General features: G+C 41.1%; 1 protein-coding gene across 5 annotated transcripts in view; it reads right to left on the bottom strand.

Moving 5' to 3' along the window:
* disc1 (DISC1 scaffold protein) overlaps positions 1-16,566 on the bottom strand; it is a 77,893-nt gene that overhangs the window by 57,968 nt on the left and 3,359 nt on the right. For 4 of the 5 annotated variants that reach the window (XR_007036021.1, XR_007036022.1, XM_047351753.1 and 1 more), the window contains exons 2-6: positions 11,390-12,261; positions 9,712-9,781; positions 6,721-6,877; positions 6,098-6,185; positions 2,655-2,887 (exon numbers count right to left, since the gene is read on the bottom strand). Coding sequence is in view for 3 of the 5 variants with exons in the window: in XM_047351753.1 (XP_047207709.1) it covers positions 2,655-2,887; positions 6,098-6,185; positions 6,721-6,877; positions 9,712-9,781; positions 11,390-12,261 (1,420 nt within the window). In the remaining 2 variants the exon portion in view is untranslated. The remainder of the gene's footprint in view (positions 1-2,654; positions 2,888-6,097; positions 6,186-6,720; positions 6,878-9,711; positions 9,782-11,389; positions 12,262-16,566) is intronic. The other variant, XM_047351751.1, reaches the window with a different exon arrangement.

Here is a 16,566-nt window from a genome sequence, read left to right as displayed (position 1 = left end):
TAGATATTGCTAGTATGAGTTGTTCAATAGAAGGAAAAAGGGGTACATTACTTTATGCAGGTCTGATACCAATAACGTACTTTCGCCTTAACAGTGCGCTTTGGAGAATTTGTACCTTCCTTACCATCTTGCTCATTGTGAAAGTCAGCAAGATTAACTTCTCCAGTCTAGTTTGTCACAATTCTAAACTTTTTCATTAGTGCTCAAAATGTGGGTACAGGTAAGTTTAGGCAAATAGTGGTTTTCTGCAGCCATTTTCCAGCTTACGAAGATCAGCACACATTTGCTTTACTTAAATGGAATGCGCTCTTGTCTTTCCCACTTTGAGGAGTGGCTAAGACAAACGGGCTCTTGTGTGATGTCATATTTTTTCCAAGGAAATTGAGAAGTCATGGATTACTCTTTTTAAGTTCTCTGACTGTTTATCAGTATAGAAAAAAGTTATTTATTTTAACATTTGGTTTCAGTAATTTTGTAAAAAACTTTTCCAACATGGGATTTTTTTCCCCAAAATATATACATGTACTTAAATTATACATATGATAATACACTTTGAGATTAAGGTTGCATTCATCAATTTTTTTTTTTTTTTTTTTGTGTGTGTGTGACAGAATATGTTACAGCAAGATGGTTTTCTTTTAAAGGATTTTTACCCATCTTTACCAGGGCTGTCAATAGGTGTGGATGATAATGTCTGTTGTTTTCATTAGCTGGTCCATTTAAATTGAGTGCTTACATGATTCTGTCGAATTTGAAGGGTAAAGGTCATATCTGTGAAATTACTGCTCCATATGTCTGTAAACATGCAAACAGGACAAACCTGCAAGGTCACATTATATGGTGACAGAGATATAAATTAATTAGTAGATGGCAAAATGGAGCATAAAATCCATTAAGCACAACAGTCACCTTGAGATAGTCCCAGCTTTCCCATATGCCCTTAACATGTTATTCAAGCAAATGTTTGAAAATGAGCACAACTGATATTATCATCTGTTAGACAGCCACCTTTTTTAGGGATAATCTAACCTGCTGCCATTAAGGGAAAAATACCTTGACATGAAGAAAGACAAGAATAGCCCAGTGTTAATCGGACAGCGAGATGACCACAGACCGGTGGGCAGGGTATCCAATCAGAAGCCATGATTTCAATCTACAGCAGCAGATAAATGTGTTGCATTTGGGGTGACGATGTGTCAGGTACCAAATTATTGCCCTGATGGTGGGTCACACCAGCAGAACGCGATAAGTACAATTCACATGTCTTTCAAACGAGTGTCAAGACAGAGGTGCTTTCCGCAGGGCTGCCTCGCAAGCTATTAACTTCTGAGGATGAGATGCAAAATAATCATTAGCATCTGAGAAAAACCATTAAAATTCAAAGCAGGAGCAAGCAGATGTGAGAGAAGAGGGCTGGCGGCACAGGGGATGCTTTGGATAAAAAAATAAAGTACTTGATACTGCTTAATGCATTTTCACTGAGCCTGGAAATAAATGATTCTTCAGGTCTGTCCAAACTGTTGCCTTTCTTTTTTTGTTAGTGCAGCATCAAAAAGTACATGTTCAACCCAACCTAAAATAAATCAGTAAAACATGTTTCTTTTTAGACTTTAGTAGAAAAAGTTATCAAATAATTCTTTCTTTTAGATCTGGTTTGATGCAACTGTGGGATTTTCAGAATAATCACAATTTTACTCTTTTTTTGAGGGAAAGCGGCAACCTTGCTGTAAGATTTCTTCTGTTACGAGGATTTACCTGAAAAAAACAATAACTCATAAAACCTCCCCAAAATAAGCAATTTTAAATGTGAGAAATCTTATAAGACAACAAAGGGAAAAACACTCGTGGGTGAGTGTTGGATGTTGGGTCAGTGACATCCACAGCTCTCTGGCAGCCCCTGCTGGAGACTAAAGGTACTGCAGTTGTTCCCTGCATGATTAAAAGGAAACCTAATAATAATTGTTAAAGCGTAACAAAGCTTTTCTTTCTGGTATAAATCTATATTTTCTTCATACTGCATTAAGCTAGAATAAATGATGTGTCAAATTTCATGTTAGTTCCGCCACATTTTTATTTATGCATAAAAAAACTGCTCCGGTATTTTTCCTGGTATTTATTTTCCAGCTGTCGAATGTGCATCGTTTACACAAAACAAACCTTTTATATTCAAGTTAACCTGTTGGTTTTTAATGCTTAACTGGTTGTCAGTAGAGAGACTGGATGGCTGACACGAATAAGCCAATGATACTCCTCTATAAATGTCAGCGTCAGCCCTTGTTTGCTTGTTTTGCTGACCTGAAACCCACTAAACTGACAGGTGAGGCAGAGAGAGCAGTGATCAGAGAAGCAGCACAGAGGCTTATGGTAACTCTGGAGGAGCTGCAGAGATTCACAGCTCAGGTGGGATGACGAGACAACAATTAGTCGACCTTATGTGTGTCAGAAAAATAACGCTAAATGGAAAAATGGAGAAGTTGGGCAGGGGAAGGTGAAAAAAGGTGCTGGGCAGCAAAACTGAGAGGAGTAATGGAAAGCTAACCTTGAACACACCATTTCCCTACAGTAAGACTTGATGGTGACAGCATCATGCTGTGGGGAGGCTGGTCAGGGTTGAATGGGTGGACAGGTGAAATAAACACAACTGTGTTTCTGACCTGAGTATTGAGGGTGGAGGGAAAATGGGGATCTGCGTGCGGTTTTCAGACATGACGAGGTCCTGCAGGGTCCGGCTCATGTCCCGAAGTTGGGTCACAGTGCAGCTCCGCAGCACTGAGCCCTCCAGCTCCTCGGCCTCCGCCCGCTGCTCCTCCTGCAGGATCAGTTGCTCCAGACATCGACTGCGATCCTTCAGCCTTGCCAGCCTCATCTGCATCTCCTCAATTTCCTCCTGGTGAGATGTCCCACAGGAATAATTATCAGCTGCACAATTTAATGGTACAGTTTGTTTTTAGTAACTTTGTGTTTCTTGGTTTAAGCATTATTGAAATGCAAAGAAATTTGCAGATTCAGACCTTTTACCAGCCCTAATTTGCTTTTGTTGTAAGAGTCAGATAAAGTGGTTAAGGCATATAGTTAGGATATGCCTCTTTGGGAGGATTTCCAGACACATGGTGAAGACTTCAGAGCAGATCCAGCATCCACTGGAGGGACTAAATATGCCTTCTGGCCTGGGAATAACCAGAATGAACTGGAAAGTGTCACTGAGGCTGGCTTGGTTTCCCTCTGATACCTGTTACCCCTGACACACCATCATCCTGGTCGCAAGGAAACGCACCATCAACATCCTTTAAGCAACTGGAGTTGAAGCTTCTGAAGAACATCACAGGTCCCCTGATGGACCCCTGAATTTTGCTTACTGGACAAACAGGTCGCCAGATGAGGCAGTTCACCTGGGATTACACTGCATCCTCAGCCTTCAAAACAATCTACCCAGATATCCTCCACCAGAACCTAACCCAGGTCACTGTAACCATCTCCATCTGTCAATGGATGATCAACTTCCTGATTCACAGGCAACAACAGCTGACACTGGGGAGCAACTTCTTCCACACAGAAACTATCAGCACCTCAGTGGACCCGTCTGTGAAACTTAGCAGATGACACCACTGTCATTGGTCTGATCCAGGACAGTGATGAGCCTGCATACAGACAGAAGGTGGATCGACTGATCCACTAGTGCAGTCAGAACCACGCGGAGCTTAACCCGCTCAGGACAGTGAGCGGAGTTCTGATAGACACCCTCCACACTCCCTCCCCTCAACAACACTGCGTCTAGAGTGGATCACTTCCGGTTCCAAGGAACCACCATTTGTCAGGATCTGAGATGCTCCTCACCCATAGAAACAGAAGAAAGTCCAGCAGATACTGTACTTCCCTGCAGCAACTCGAGAAGTACAACCTTCCACATGAGCTGCTGGTCATCTTCTACACGGGCATTATTCAGTCTGTCCTGTGGTCGGTCTGCAGAGTGGACCATTGGGGCTGATCTTCCCTCCATCCAGTACTTGTTCAGGTATCCAGTGAGGAAATAGGCCGCTAACACCTCTACAGAACTCACACATACTGGACACAATCTGTTTAAACTTCTACCTTCTGATCTGCGCTACGGAGCGCTAGTGGCACAAACCATCCGCCACAGAGTGACCTTCTTCCCCCAGGTGTGGTCTTTGATGAACACTAAACATTCAGTGTGCCCATATTTGCACTCACTCAACCTAGTCGTCTTCTTTTGTAACAATACCGTATACAGGTCCTTCTCAAAATATTAGCATATTGTGATAAAGTTCATTATTTTCCATAATGTAATGATGAAAATGTAACATTCATATATTTTAGATTCATTGCACACTAACTGAAATATTTCAGGTCTTTTATTGTCTTAATACGGATGATTTTGGCATACAGCTCGTGAAAACCCAAAATTCCTATCTCACAAAATTAGCATATCATTAAAAGGGTCTCTAAACGAGCTATGAACCTAATCATCTGAATCAACGAGTTAACTCTAAACACCTGCAAAAGATTCCTGAGGCCTTTAAAACTCCCAGCCTGGTTCATCACTCAAAACCCCAATCATGGGTAAGACTGCCGACCTGACTGCTGTCCAGAAGGCCACTATTGACACCCTCAAGCAAGAAGGTAAGACACAGAAAGAAATTTCTGAACGAATAGGCTGTTCCCAGAGTGCTGTATCAAGGCACCTCAGTGGGAAGTCTGTGGGAAGGAAAAAGTGTGGCAGAAAACGCTGCACAACGAGAAGAGGTGACCGGACCCTGAGGAAGATTGTGGAGAAGGGCCGATTCCAGACCTTGGGGGACCTGCGGAAGCAGTGGACTGAGTCTGGAGTAGAAACATCCAGAGCCACCGTGCACAGGCGTGTGCAGGAAATGGGCTACAGGTGCCGCATTCCCCAGGTCAAGCCACTTTTGAACCAGAAACAGCGGCAGAAGCGCCTGACCTGGGCTACAGAGAAGCAGCACTGGACTGTTGCTCAGTGGTCCAAAGTACTTTTTTCGGATGAAAGCAAATTCTGCATGTCATTCGGAAATCAAGGTGCCAGAGTCTGGAGGAAGACTGGGGAGAAGGAAATGCCAAAATGCCAGAAGTCCAGTGTCAAGTACCCACAGTCAGTGATGGTCTGGGGTGCCGTATCAGCTGCTGGTGTTGGTCCACTGTGTTTTATCAAGGGCAGGGTCAATGCAGCTAGCTATCAGGAGATTTTGGAGCACTTCATGCTTCCATCTGCTGAAAAGCTTTATGGAGATGAAGATTTCATTTTTCAGCACGACCTGGCACCTGCTCACAGTGCCAAAACCACTGGTAAATGGTTTACTGACCATGGTATCACTGTGCTCAATTGGCCTGCCAACTCTCCTGACCTGAACCCCATAGAGAATCTGTGGGATATTGTGAAGAGAACGTTGAGAGACTCAAGACCCAACACTCTGGATGAGCTAAAGGCCGCTATCGAAGCATCCTGGGCCTCCATAAGACCTCAGCAGTGCCACAGGCTGATTGCCTCCATGCCACGCCGCATTGAAGCAGTCATTTCTGCAAAAGGATTCCCGACCAAGTATTGAGTGCATAACTGTACATGATTATTTGAAGGCTGACATTTTTTGTATTAAAAACACTTTTCTTTTATTGGTCGGATTAAATATGCTAATTTTGTGAGATAGGAATTTTGGGTTTTCATGAGCTGTATGCCAAAATCATCTGTATTAAGACAATAAAAGGCCTGGAATATTTCAGTTAGTGTGCAATGAATCTAAAATATTAGAATGTTAAATTTTCATCATGACATTATGGAAAATAATGAACTTTATCACAATATGCTAATATTTTGAGAAGGACCTGTATATGCATACTTCTTTATACATTTTTTTTTTATTTTGCCACCAAATTTATATATTTTAAGTGTCTATACATTGAGAACAAACTTGAACTGAAGTCAGATTCTTCGACCAATAAAGCTGATTCTGATTTAGAAATGTAATTAATTTTAAGTTTTCTTCTTACAGGAATTCCTAGTTGGCTTATACAGTATATAAGGCAACCCTAGGAAGGACAAAAATGAAAATATAAGAACTGGATTTACCTCAACCTGAAGTTTTTCTTGAATCAAGCAATCCCTTCGCTGCAGTTGGTCAGACTGTTCCACTGAATCCGCTTCTGATCCCTCTCTGCTAAAGAATCATAAAAATTATCAATCACAACAAATTAGGTCCCAGGACATCTGTTGTAATTACTTTTGATTTTTTTCACTTTTGGATTTTTACCCTAATTTTACCCAACGATCATAAACCCCTGTTTTTTTAAAGCAGCTGCATATTGGGATGATGTCATTTCTGATTATTCAACAACAATCACACCAGAGTAACTATAATGTTTCATAAGCTTTAGGTTATAGTGTCCAGGACCTCTCTGTAGAAGCCCCACATGGTTTCTTTCCTCTAAAATGAGCTGTTTTGAGTATGGTCCTGCTTAGCCCTGAGCTACATCACAACACCATAAGAACAACAAGCCACCGTGATAGAAAATATAAACCGAAAAATGTAAAAGGAGGATCTCTCCAAATGATGGGGTCCACCTTTCGATCTATAACATGCATGTTTATGTGCTGTGCGAGGTAACCAGTGCAACTGCTGCCCATCGCTTCCCCACAGTCAACATTATTTTCACTGAAATGGAAAATGATGGTCATCCTTTGGTGTAACTAACCTGCACTGACTGCAGTCTGCCCCCTGGAGGGCGCTGTGCACCACCTTTGTGAGGCTCTCCAGGAACAGGGCCACACTGGGCTCCCTGGAGGGTAAACCCAGTTTGAGAGCTCCACGCTCTCTGCAGAGCTCCTCCAGCTTCTTCCCAAACCGCTCAGCTGACAAATACAAATAAACATTCAGAAAAAGATTTCATCCATCAGCAGTTTGTTACATGTGTGCTTATAAAATTAAGGTTTGACACAGACATAAAGTCATATTTAATAAATTTGAATATAATTGAAAACCTTTCCAGGCCCACGTGTTCTTCACAATATGCATCACTTCATTAAAAGTATACTTCATGTGAAGTCCTGCTAGAAACCTGCACCCACTTTGTAAAACAGTAAGTACACCGTAGTCTGAAAATATAATCACTGTATTCAGATATGCTAAATGCTGGCTGTGTTTGACTGAATTACTTCTGTCACAAGGCTCAAGAAAAAGGTCATAATACTGTCTTGATTTGAAAAGAAACTTGCTTCAGGTCAGGCAGAAAAAAACTTAGCCCAGACAAAGACTCAAAGGGAACGTCAGCTCAGACTTTTGTTCTGCAGACGTTTTGCTCCTTTTCTGTGCAGTGTTTGAAATGAAAACAGACAAAAGTAAACAGAAATATCAAATCAAATCCTAAGAATAGCTTGTTATAAAGAAGTGTTGGCTAAATGTTTTACATTAAATCAAGTTAAAACCGAAAATGTCAGTCCCACTCAAACCACTCACACCTGTGGAGCGGTGAAGCTCGCAGAGTGGATGAGCCTAACCATCCACAGCAACAGGCAGTGGAGAGAGGAGAACAAACGATAGCAGGAAAGGTGGAGTGGATGGAGGTGAATGTCTGGGGTGCAGAAGTAAAGGAGAAGCTTTAAAACATGATAGTGACACCTGCTATGATGTTTGGTTTAAAGAGAAAGACAGAAGGTGGAGCTGAAGATGTACCTAAGATTTTCATAGTGTAAATCAAAGCGACAGCTTAGGTTGAGAATTTGGAGACAAACTGCTCAACCTGGGGAAGTTCAGATGTTTTGGATGTGTTAGAGGAGGGGTAGTGGTCAAACTGGACAAAGAATGAGAGATACTGAACTTTCAGCTGTTGACTAAGTTTTTCTGATTAAGTGAGGCTTTCTTTGGCCAACCTAACATCCTGCATGTACAGCTGCTTTGTCATTAGGTCTAGATTTCAGTTTTTTTACTTTTTTTACTTTTAATATCTTGTCTAGACAGTAAACAAAAATCACCACAGGGGTTGGACAATGAAACTGAAACACCTGGTTTTAGACCACAATAATTTATTAGTATGGTGTAGCCAATACAGCATCAATTCGTCTTGAGAATGACATATACAAGTCCTGCACAGTGGTCAGAGGGATTTTAAGCCATTCTTCTTGCAGGATAGTGGCCAGGTCACTACGTGATACTGGTGGAGGAAAACGTTTCCTGACTCGCTCCTCCAAAACACCCCAAAGGGGCTCAATAATATTTAGATCTGGTGACTGTGCAGGCCATGGGAGATGTTCAACTTCACTTTCATGTTCATCAAACCAATCTTTCACCAGTCTTGCTGTGTGTATTGGAGCATTGTCATCCTGATACACGGCACCGCCTTCAGGATACAATGTTTGAACCATTGGATGCACATGGTCCTCAAGAATGGTTCGGTAGTCCTTGGCAGTGACGCGCCCATCTAGCACAAGTATTGGGCCAAGGGAATGCCATGATATGGCAGCCCAAACCATCACTGATCCACCCCCATGCTTCACTCTGGGCATGCAACAGTATGGGTGGTGCGCTTCTTTGGGGCTTCTCCACACCGTAACTCTCCCAGATGTGGGAAAAACAGTAAAGGTGGACTCATCAGAGAACAATACATGTTTCACATTGTCCACAGCCCAAGATTTGCGCTCCTTGCATCATTGAAACCAACGTTTGGCATTGGCATGAGTGACCAAAGGTTTGGCTATAGCAGCCGGCCGTGTATATTGACCCTGTGGAGCTCCCGACGGACAGTTCTGGTGGAAACAGGAGAGTTGAGGTGCACATTTAATTCTGCCGTGATTTGGGCAACCGTGGTTTTATGTTTTTTGGATACAATCCGGGTTAGCACCCGAACATCCCTTTCAGACAGCTTCCTCTTGCGTCCAGTTAATCCTGTTGGATGTGGTTCGTCCTTCTTGGTGGTATGCTGACATTACCCTGGATACCGTGGCTCTTGATACATCACAAAGACTTGCTGTCTTGGTCACAGATGCGCCAGCAAGACATGCACCAACAATTTGTCCTCTTTTGAACTCTGGTATGTCACCCATAATGTTGTGTGCATTTCAATATTTTGAGCAAAACTGTGCTCTTACCCTGCTAATTGAACCTTCACACTCTGCTCTTACTGGTGCAATGTGCAATCAATGAAGACTGGCTACCAGGCTGGTCCAATTTAGCCATGAAACCTCCCACACTAAAATGACAGGTGTTTCAGTTTCATTGTCCAAACCCTGTACATGTTTCCAACTTCTAACTGAGAGTGAATAATTCAAATTCAAGGCAACGTAATCCTATATAAATACCGTAAAACATTAAAACAAAGCAAAAGAAACTGAATTATGTTTTAAGTTATTTTCAGAAAATCTATAAATATAATCTATAAATAGTGGGGGTTTAAAGAGCTGGCATTAAATGACCAGAGGCCCACTTGTTGGATCTTCTTCTACTTAAACGCAGTAATCAAACTGATGAAAATTTTAGTAAATCCTAGTAAAATCCTTAGGAAATTAGCCTGAGGAAAGATATTTTATCACTTTACAAATAACTCCTTTCACCCAAATAAACATTAACATGACAGCACACAAATGGAACAAAAAGCACAGATGGATCACTAGCAAACATCCACAACTACAACCTTATTATTAAAAATTGAAATAAACTCTATATTAAAGCAAAAGGCTGGTTCAAAGTTCACCTGCGTCATAGTCATCATCCAGAATGGCTTTCTGCTGGAGCCTCTGCAGCTTCAACATCATGGACTCAATCTTTGAACGACAGAAGACAGGCCAGTGAGTCCACAGGGCAAAGCTCTTTAAATAGTTACCAGAGGTTAGAGTGAGAGAGCAACGACCCTCATGTCAAAGTGACTCGGTCAGCGAGCTTTGGAAGCTTTGTAACGTTTCATAATCAGTGAAATCAGATTAATTCACCAGAAGATTTAGATTGAATATTTCAGAATCATATTTTTAGGGTATTTCTCAAATGAGATTGTCCAGCATGAACTCAACGTAGTTTTAACTCCTTTAGTTTATAATATTCAGTCACCCTAAAAAGCCTTAAGAAAAATCTGTATAATCACTTTTCTATCATTTTAGTTCAAATACAATAATCCACTTTCACATGCTTTGTCATATACTGCAGATGAGTGTGATTTGACAAAATTGTGACAATGCACCACCTTATGTTTAAGTCAGAAGTTTACATATTTATAGCCTTGAATATCATTATTTTAGGCTTTAAATGGAACATAGGACCGTTCGTTTTCAGGCTGGAATAATTAAACAACATACAGCTTCAATGTTTTTTAAAAGCAAGAATTGGGTGAACAAATTTACTGTAAAATTAGAAAATTATGAATACATCCACACTAACATTTGATTTAAAGTCTCTTAATAAGTTGCACCTCAATGACATGCTGTTTGCATTATTCCAAATCAATTGGAGTTGTTTTGTTTTCTGGCTCAGACCCGGCTTTAAAACAGGGTCCATCAATTTTCAATACAGTAGACGTGAGGACTTTGGATGCCCTTTCCAGAAGCTTAATGGTAGTCCGTTTTATCAAGTTTAAAATCAGTGTTGATGCGTATTTGGGATCATGATCTTTGTGAAACAAAAAACAGTTTTTAATTTTCAACCATTTAACCCAAACTGCCACCCTCAGACAAAAGGAACCTGACTTGGTTCTACAGGAATTACCCAAAAGCCATTCTATCGAATGGAATCTGCTAAAAGTGGAACACCAGTCAATGTCCACAGTGAAGCAGGTTTTACTTCAACATAAACTAAAAGTGTGCAGACCAAGAAAGAGGCTTTTCAAGTTTGACGTAAATCTGCGGCTGCCCACATTAACAAGCCAAATGTCATCCGGAGAGAAGGACTGGTCAGAGGAAACAGAGATTGAGCAATTTGGCCACAATGACAAGAAGAATACTTGGAGAAGGTAATGAGAGGCTTTCAAACCTAAGCATGCTATACCAATGGTCAGGCAGCATAATGCCGAGGGTTTGTTTTGATGTTCCAACAGACAATTATCCCTCCATTTTAGAATGGATAAAGCAGCCTAACATTCAGCTTCTCGAATGGCCTTCTCAAAGCCCCAAACTCAATCTCCTTGGAGTTTTGTTAACTATGCTTTAAAATAGGGTCTGTCCTAGGAAACCAGCCAATTTCAATAAGCTCTACCAAACGTCCCAAGAAAAAGGTGCAAATCTCCAGCCAGGATTATATCAGAAACTTTTAGATGGCTACAAAAAACATGTTTGATTTTTACTTTTTTTTGCAGAAAAAAAGAATCCATAAAATCCTTTTTTAGATTCAGATATACAACGCCGACTTGCATGTTATTTCCACATCATGAGCTCAGTCATACCCACCTTGGTGTAAGTGCGGTTGTTCTGGAGGCAGTCTTGCAGTACGCCTTCATACTTCTTCACCAGACTGTCCCAGCCTTGCTCCGAAGCAGGTGTGGCGCTCTCGTAGCCAGAGGTGACAGAGGAGGCAGACGCCGTGTCAGAGTCTACTGACAGGGAAGACGTTACCTCTATGTCAGGAGACTGGGAATCAGGGTTTGGAAGCTGGGACATTTCCTCCTTGTCCCCCCACAGACAGTCCCGCCAACATCTCCCTCCATATGAATGCTCCTCTTTATGGACCTGACCGGCTTGGGCCAGGAGTGGCAGTGACGAGGCAGGAGCCGACTGCTTTAAAAAAATATGCTTGGTGGAGAGTGCATCTCGTGTTTTTTCTAGATTAGCTTGTTGACTTGGTGGTTCTGGTGCTTGTACTGGTAAAACAGGGTCTGTCCTTTGGTTGTAGTTTAGAGACTGCTGGATGAAACTAAAACTTGAGTTAAAGGTGTCCTCAGATGAATAATCTAGGCTTGAACTGAGTTCATTTGGAGACAGAGAAGACTGGACCAAATGCCTCGGTATGCTCTGAACTCCATTTACAGAGCCGAGCAAGTTCTTACTATCCAAAGTACTACCTGCGGATTGCTTGTAATGGTCATTATTCATTAAATTCACTTTGACGGGAAGAGCTTGACTCAACTGTTGAACTCTGGTTGCCTCAGTGATGTCAGCATGACGTCCAGATTTTCCATTCCTAATGCAAGCGAAGCTCTCCTCTTCCTCCTCCTGAGCATGAGCAGTGCACTGCAGTCTGGACTGCTCTCCTCTCATGTACCCTGGTCTCCTGTGGTGCCTCTTACACCCAGAGCTGACAGCTGTCCTGGATGCTTTGCCACCTGTCGATGAAGAGATTAACCATTAAGCTGGACAACAGGTTTATGAGGGAGATAACGTCTGAGCTCATGGAGCTGGCAGTAGAAACTTTGCCATCAGGATGTCGGATGAAAATCTGTCCGAGGTGATAATCGCACAAAATGTAGAACACGATATTGTTCTTTACTTTAACCCTGTTCCAGCACTGCACCAATAAATAAAAAACAAGCTGTGCTGCTGTGCAACATTTCCCACAGTTCTGCTCCAGCTGTTTGGAAATACCAAAGGTGCTCGGTCATATTTTAAACCGATTCACACCTCTCTTTGGAATAGTGACCAAGAGACAAATGTTACTATAATTGTGATCTGAATTTCTATTTCTTCTGCTCAGGACAGCAAAATTCATTTAGGTAACTCTAGAAACATTATTGTAGATTACACAACAATCAATATTACAAGATTTATTTTAATAACTGAAAAAATGTTTCAAAGAGAAGAAAAAAGTGCGTTAAATAAACAAAATCATTTTGTTTTTTTTAAACCTTCATTGTCTTGGACAAGTATTCATATCTCTTCAACTTTTTCACATTTTGGCACACTGCATACACAAACTTTAATGTATTTCATTAAGGGTTTATGTAAAGAACAAAACAGAGTAGTGCGTAATAACAGCAACGTGGAAGGAAAGTATGCTTGGTTTTCAATGTTTTTTTGGGGGGTTTTTTTCAATTATTCAACGTATGTTCTCACCGGCTGTGCAAAATTAGTTTTGTGTTAATTTTTTTTTAAACATTTTCAAGCTCAGTCAGCATGGATGGACAGCATCTGTAAACATCAGTTTTCAAGTCTTGCAACAGATTCTCAGTTAGATTTAGGTCTGGACTTTGACTAAGCCATTCTAACTAATATAGATGCCTTAATCTAAATCATCTCATTGTTGCTTTGGCTGCATGTTCAATAGTGTTCTTCTCCTATTTCATGCTTGCTTGCCCAGCCGGTCAGTTAAAGCAGACTGGCATACATTTGTAGGTTTGCAGTTGTTGCATACTCGTTCCATTTTCAAATGACGGTTTGAACAGTTCTCTTTGAAACGTCCCAAGTTGAGATATTGTTTTAGAACCTATATTCACAATTTTCTCCCAGACCTGTCTGCAGTGCTCCTTGGTCTTCATGAAGTTGTTCAATAATGTTCTCGTAACAAACCTCACAGGCTTTTACAGAACTGCTTCACAATCAGGCTGAATTACACACAGGTGGATTTAGAAATTAGGTGTTTCTTTAAGGCAGTTGGTTGCACTGGATTTTGGGGAATCAATGAATAGTGGGTTTAATACATGCCACACCTTTTAGACTTTTTATATCAGGAAATTTAGAAAACAATTTATTCATTCTCCACTTCATAATTATGCAAAATTCCCAGAAAATGTTCAAATCTCAGATAATAATTAATATGATTTGTTATTATTTTCTGACAAACGTTGTATTACCCCCCATTTCCATATATTTCAGTTCTGATCCCAGTTAGGCCTGTTGACCTCTGATCAAACCAAAGTATCTATAAATGACCTCATGCTGATAGATATTATTATTTGGGGTCATAAAGCCTTAAGTACTTGAAGTAGAGTAGAAAAAAGCTAGTTAAAAGTGTCAGTTGGCAAAGTAGGGGAATGAAATGTCCCACCGGTGGGTACGAAGTGATGCATGGTCTGCACAAAGCATAGACGGCACCATTTCATACCTGAAAAAAAACGGTACAAATCAACCAAAGCTGCAAAGTATGGAATTGTCCACAGTATCTGGATTAGAATCAAAAAAATGGAAATTAAGTATCTTCAAACAAATTTCTACAATTGTTTTATATTATACTTGAGATTTGAGTTTTGCTACAACAAAGAAGTAACTGACTGAGGTTTATGGGAAGGAAATTGTTTATGGGTACAAAATGGAATTAGGAGACAAAATGGTTAAAGCTTATTTATGAAAGGTGGCAAAACAGATCCAGAACCGTCCACACGTTTGTTTGTTTTGTTTTGTTTGCTTAACTGAAAGCAGCTACAGATCAATGTGGAAAGTGAAGCAATGCAAACTGTGAGACAACTAAAAAATTAGGTTTAATAAATGCTAAAATAAACTCTATTGAGGTATGGCTGCTTGCAAAGTAGCATAGTAACATCTTACATTAGTCACTGTTACACCATCAAACAGTCATTACATCTAACTGAGCTTTGAGTCTAATTTGCTGAAGGATAACGTCCTGGTTGTGTTTGGATCTAGACACCTGCTGCAGTGCAATGTGGTTAAAACATAATGTGCAGGATTCAGAGGAGGCAAGTTCATATGTTGGGAATCAACAGCCTCTTTGTGTACGGCTGCGCTTCCCCCTTTCTTCACTTCTGACTCGTTTTCTCCCTCCCCTCATGCACATAATAAAAGCACAGAGACACACTGACACTTCTGTGCTGAAAAGAGTGGAATCAGATAAGCATTGTTCATTTCACACAAAAAACGTTGCTGGGCTTGTACAGATGGTTGTTTGACTGTGCAGACTCCATGTCTCACAGCAATGTGTGTGTCAAGACAAGAAAATAGGCTAAGCAGCTATTGCCCACAGTGACCTCCGGTGATGCAATCGTCCCATGTGACTGGGAGCAGAGGGCACAAACAGAAACCACTTTAGGATGTCAGGCAGACATTGCTACGGGAGTGATAATAAGCTGCCTCCTTTGTGTCCAGGTTGGGCTCCTGGTCCAATGGGACCGCAACACTAAAGCTCAGGTTCCACACAGCTGCATCAATTAGAGTGGCTCTGCAAACATGGCCACTGTTCCATAAAAGACTTAAGTAACCCAACACTTCATCGTAAGGACCAAATACCACAGCACCATCCACCATGTGGTGTGGTCGTGGTTATTATGCAGAGAGCTCTCAAGAGAGTCAAAGAAACTCTTTACTGAAAGAAGGACTTGGTGGTGGTGTTACTGTATCCCCGGCATAATTCAGTTGCACAGAGAGCGCTTTCCCCAGTAAAAGGGAAGGAAATGCCTTGGGGCTCATTGTGTGTGTGTGTGTGGTGTGTGTGTGTGTGGTGTGTGTGTGTGTGTGTGTGTGTGTGTGTGTGTGTGTGTGTGTGTGTGTTGGGACATCGACTTCTCAGCCTTTCAGGGGTATGTCACTCGCTGCTTCCTGTGAGGCTGTGAGCTAAAATAGTTTTTCAGGAATACCGTCAGAAAGCACAAACAAGCAAAAGGTGGCCTTTAGGGGTTCCTTGCAATTGTGCTGCAGCAACAAGGATTCCCTCTGTAATTCTTTGCTTTGGTTAAGTCTGAGATAAACGAAGCGTCAAAGCCAGAAGAGGTACAGTTATGTACCTTTGGAGACAAAAGAGGTCCTTTGGTTAAACCCTGCTGAAATAATAGAAGAATCCAGAGGAGCTCATAAAAACACAAGCATTTGAGGAACAGGATCAGCGGACAAGCGAGACTGCATGTGAGCAACCTCCTGAGAAGCAGCAGTGCTCGGCAGATGTGCAGCGCCTCACCATGTGTGACAAGAAGCAGCAGCAGTAAGAAAAGGGAAATGAAAATTAAGCATGAGTCTATTTGAACACCAGCCAGTTTTGTAAACAGCAAACTTAAAAATAACCCGTGAAAGTCCAGCATTAAAAATCTCTGCGGCTGTGAGGCTTTAAGGCCCAACTTCCTGTACAGTCCCATGATTATCATAAACCAGAGGAATGTGACAGCTGATGCTGTTCACATTTATTCAGACACTTGAAACATTCTCTTTTATAATTGCATGTTCTGGTTACAATCAAACATATTCAGATACAAGACATAGCAGAATGCACATGGGATGGTGAAGCAGTCTGGCAAAGACCTTGTGACTTTATAGAAAACTTGACAGAACATACTGCCTTAGAGAGAAACCCTTGTTACAATAAATATAATTATATATTATAAGGGGAACCAGACTTTTAACCAGATCACAGAACCCTGACGAAGAATGCAAAACGTTTTACAATATATTCAGATTTTGTTGCAGTAGCATAATCTCGCACTAAAAAAACAATTACAAATCCAACCTTTAATTTGAGTACATTTATTTAGTGAGAGGAAAAAAGACATGTTAAGATATAAATGCTTTTAATAAGCTGGACCAATTATTTGTACCCCAACAACATCTTCAAAATAAATGTAACAGAAGCATTTTTATATTTATGCTTTATTGTTTAAGTTGATCAGAATTTCTAACTAGTATTCCATGATTTTCTGTTTCCCTGGGGCTTCAATATGATGTGACACAAAGGTCAATCTCTTTTAGCCACTGGC

The sequence above is a fragment of the Girardinichthys multiradiatus genome, chromosome 22 (genome assembly GCF_021462225.1).
Source record: "Girardinichthys multiradiatus isolate DD_20200921_A chromosome 22, DD_fGirMul_XY1, whole genome shotgun sequence".
Taxonomy (NCBI): Eukaryota; Metazoa; Chordata; class Actinopteri; order Cyprinodontiformes; family Goodeidae; genus Girardinichthys; species Girardinichthys multiradiatus.
The sequence above is the reverse complement of the archived record's forward strand: the minus strand, read 5'-3'. Positions and strand labels throughout refer to the sequence as shown.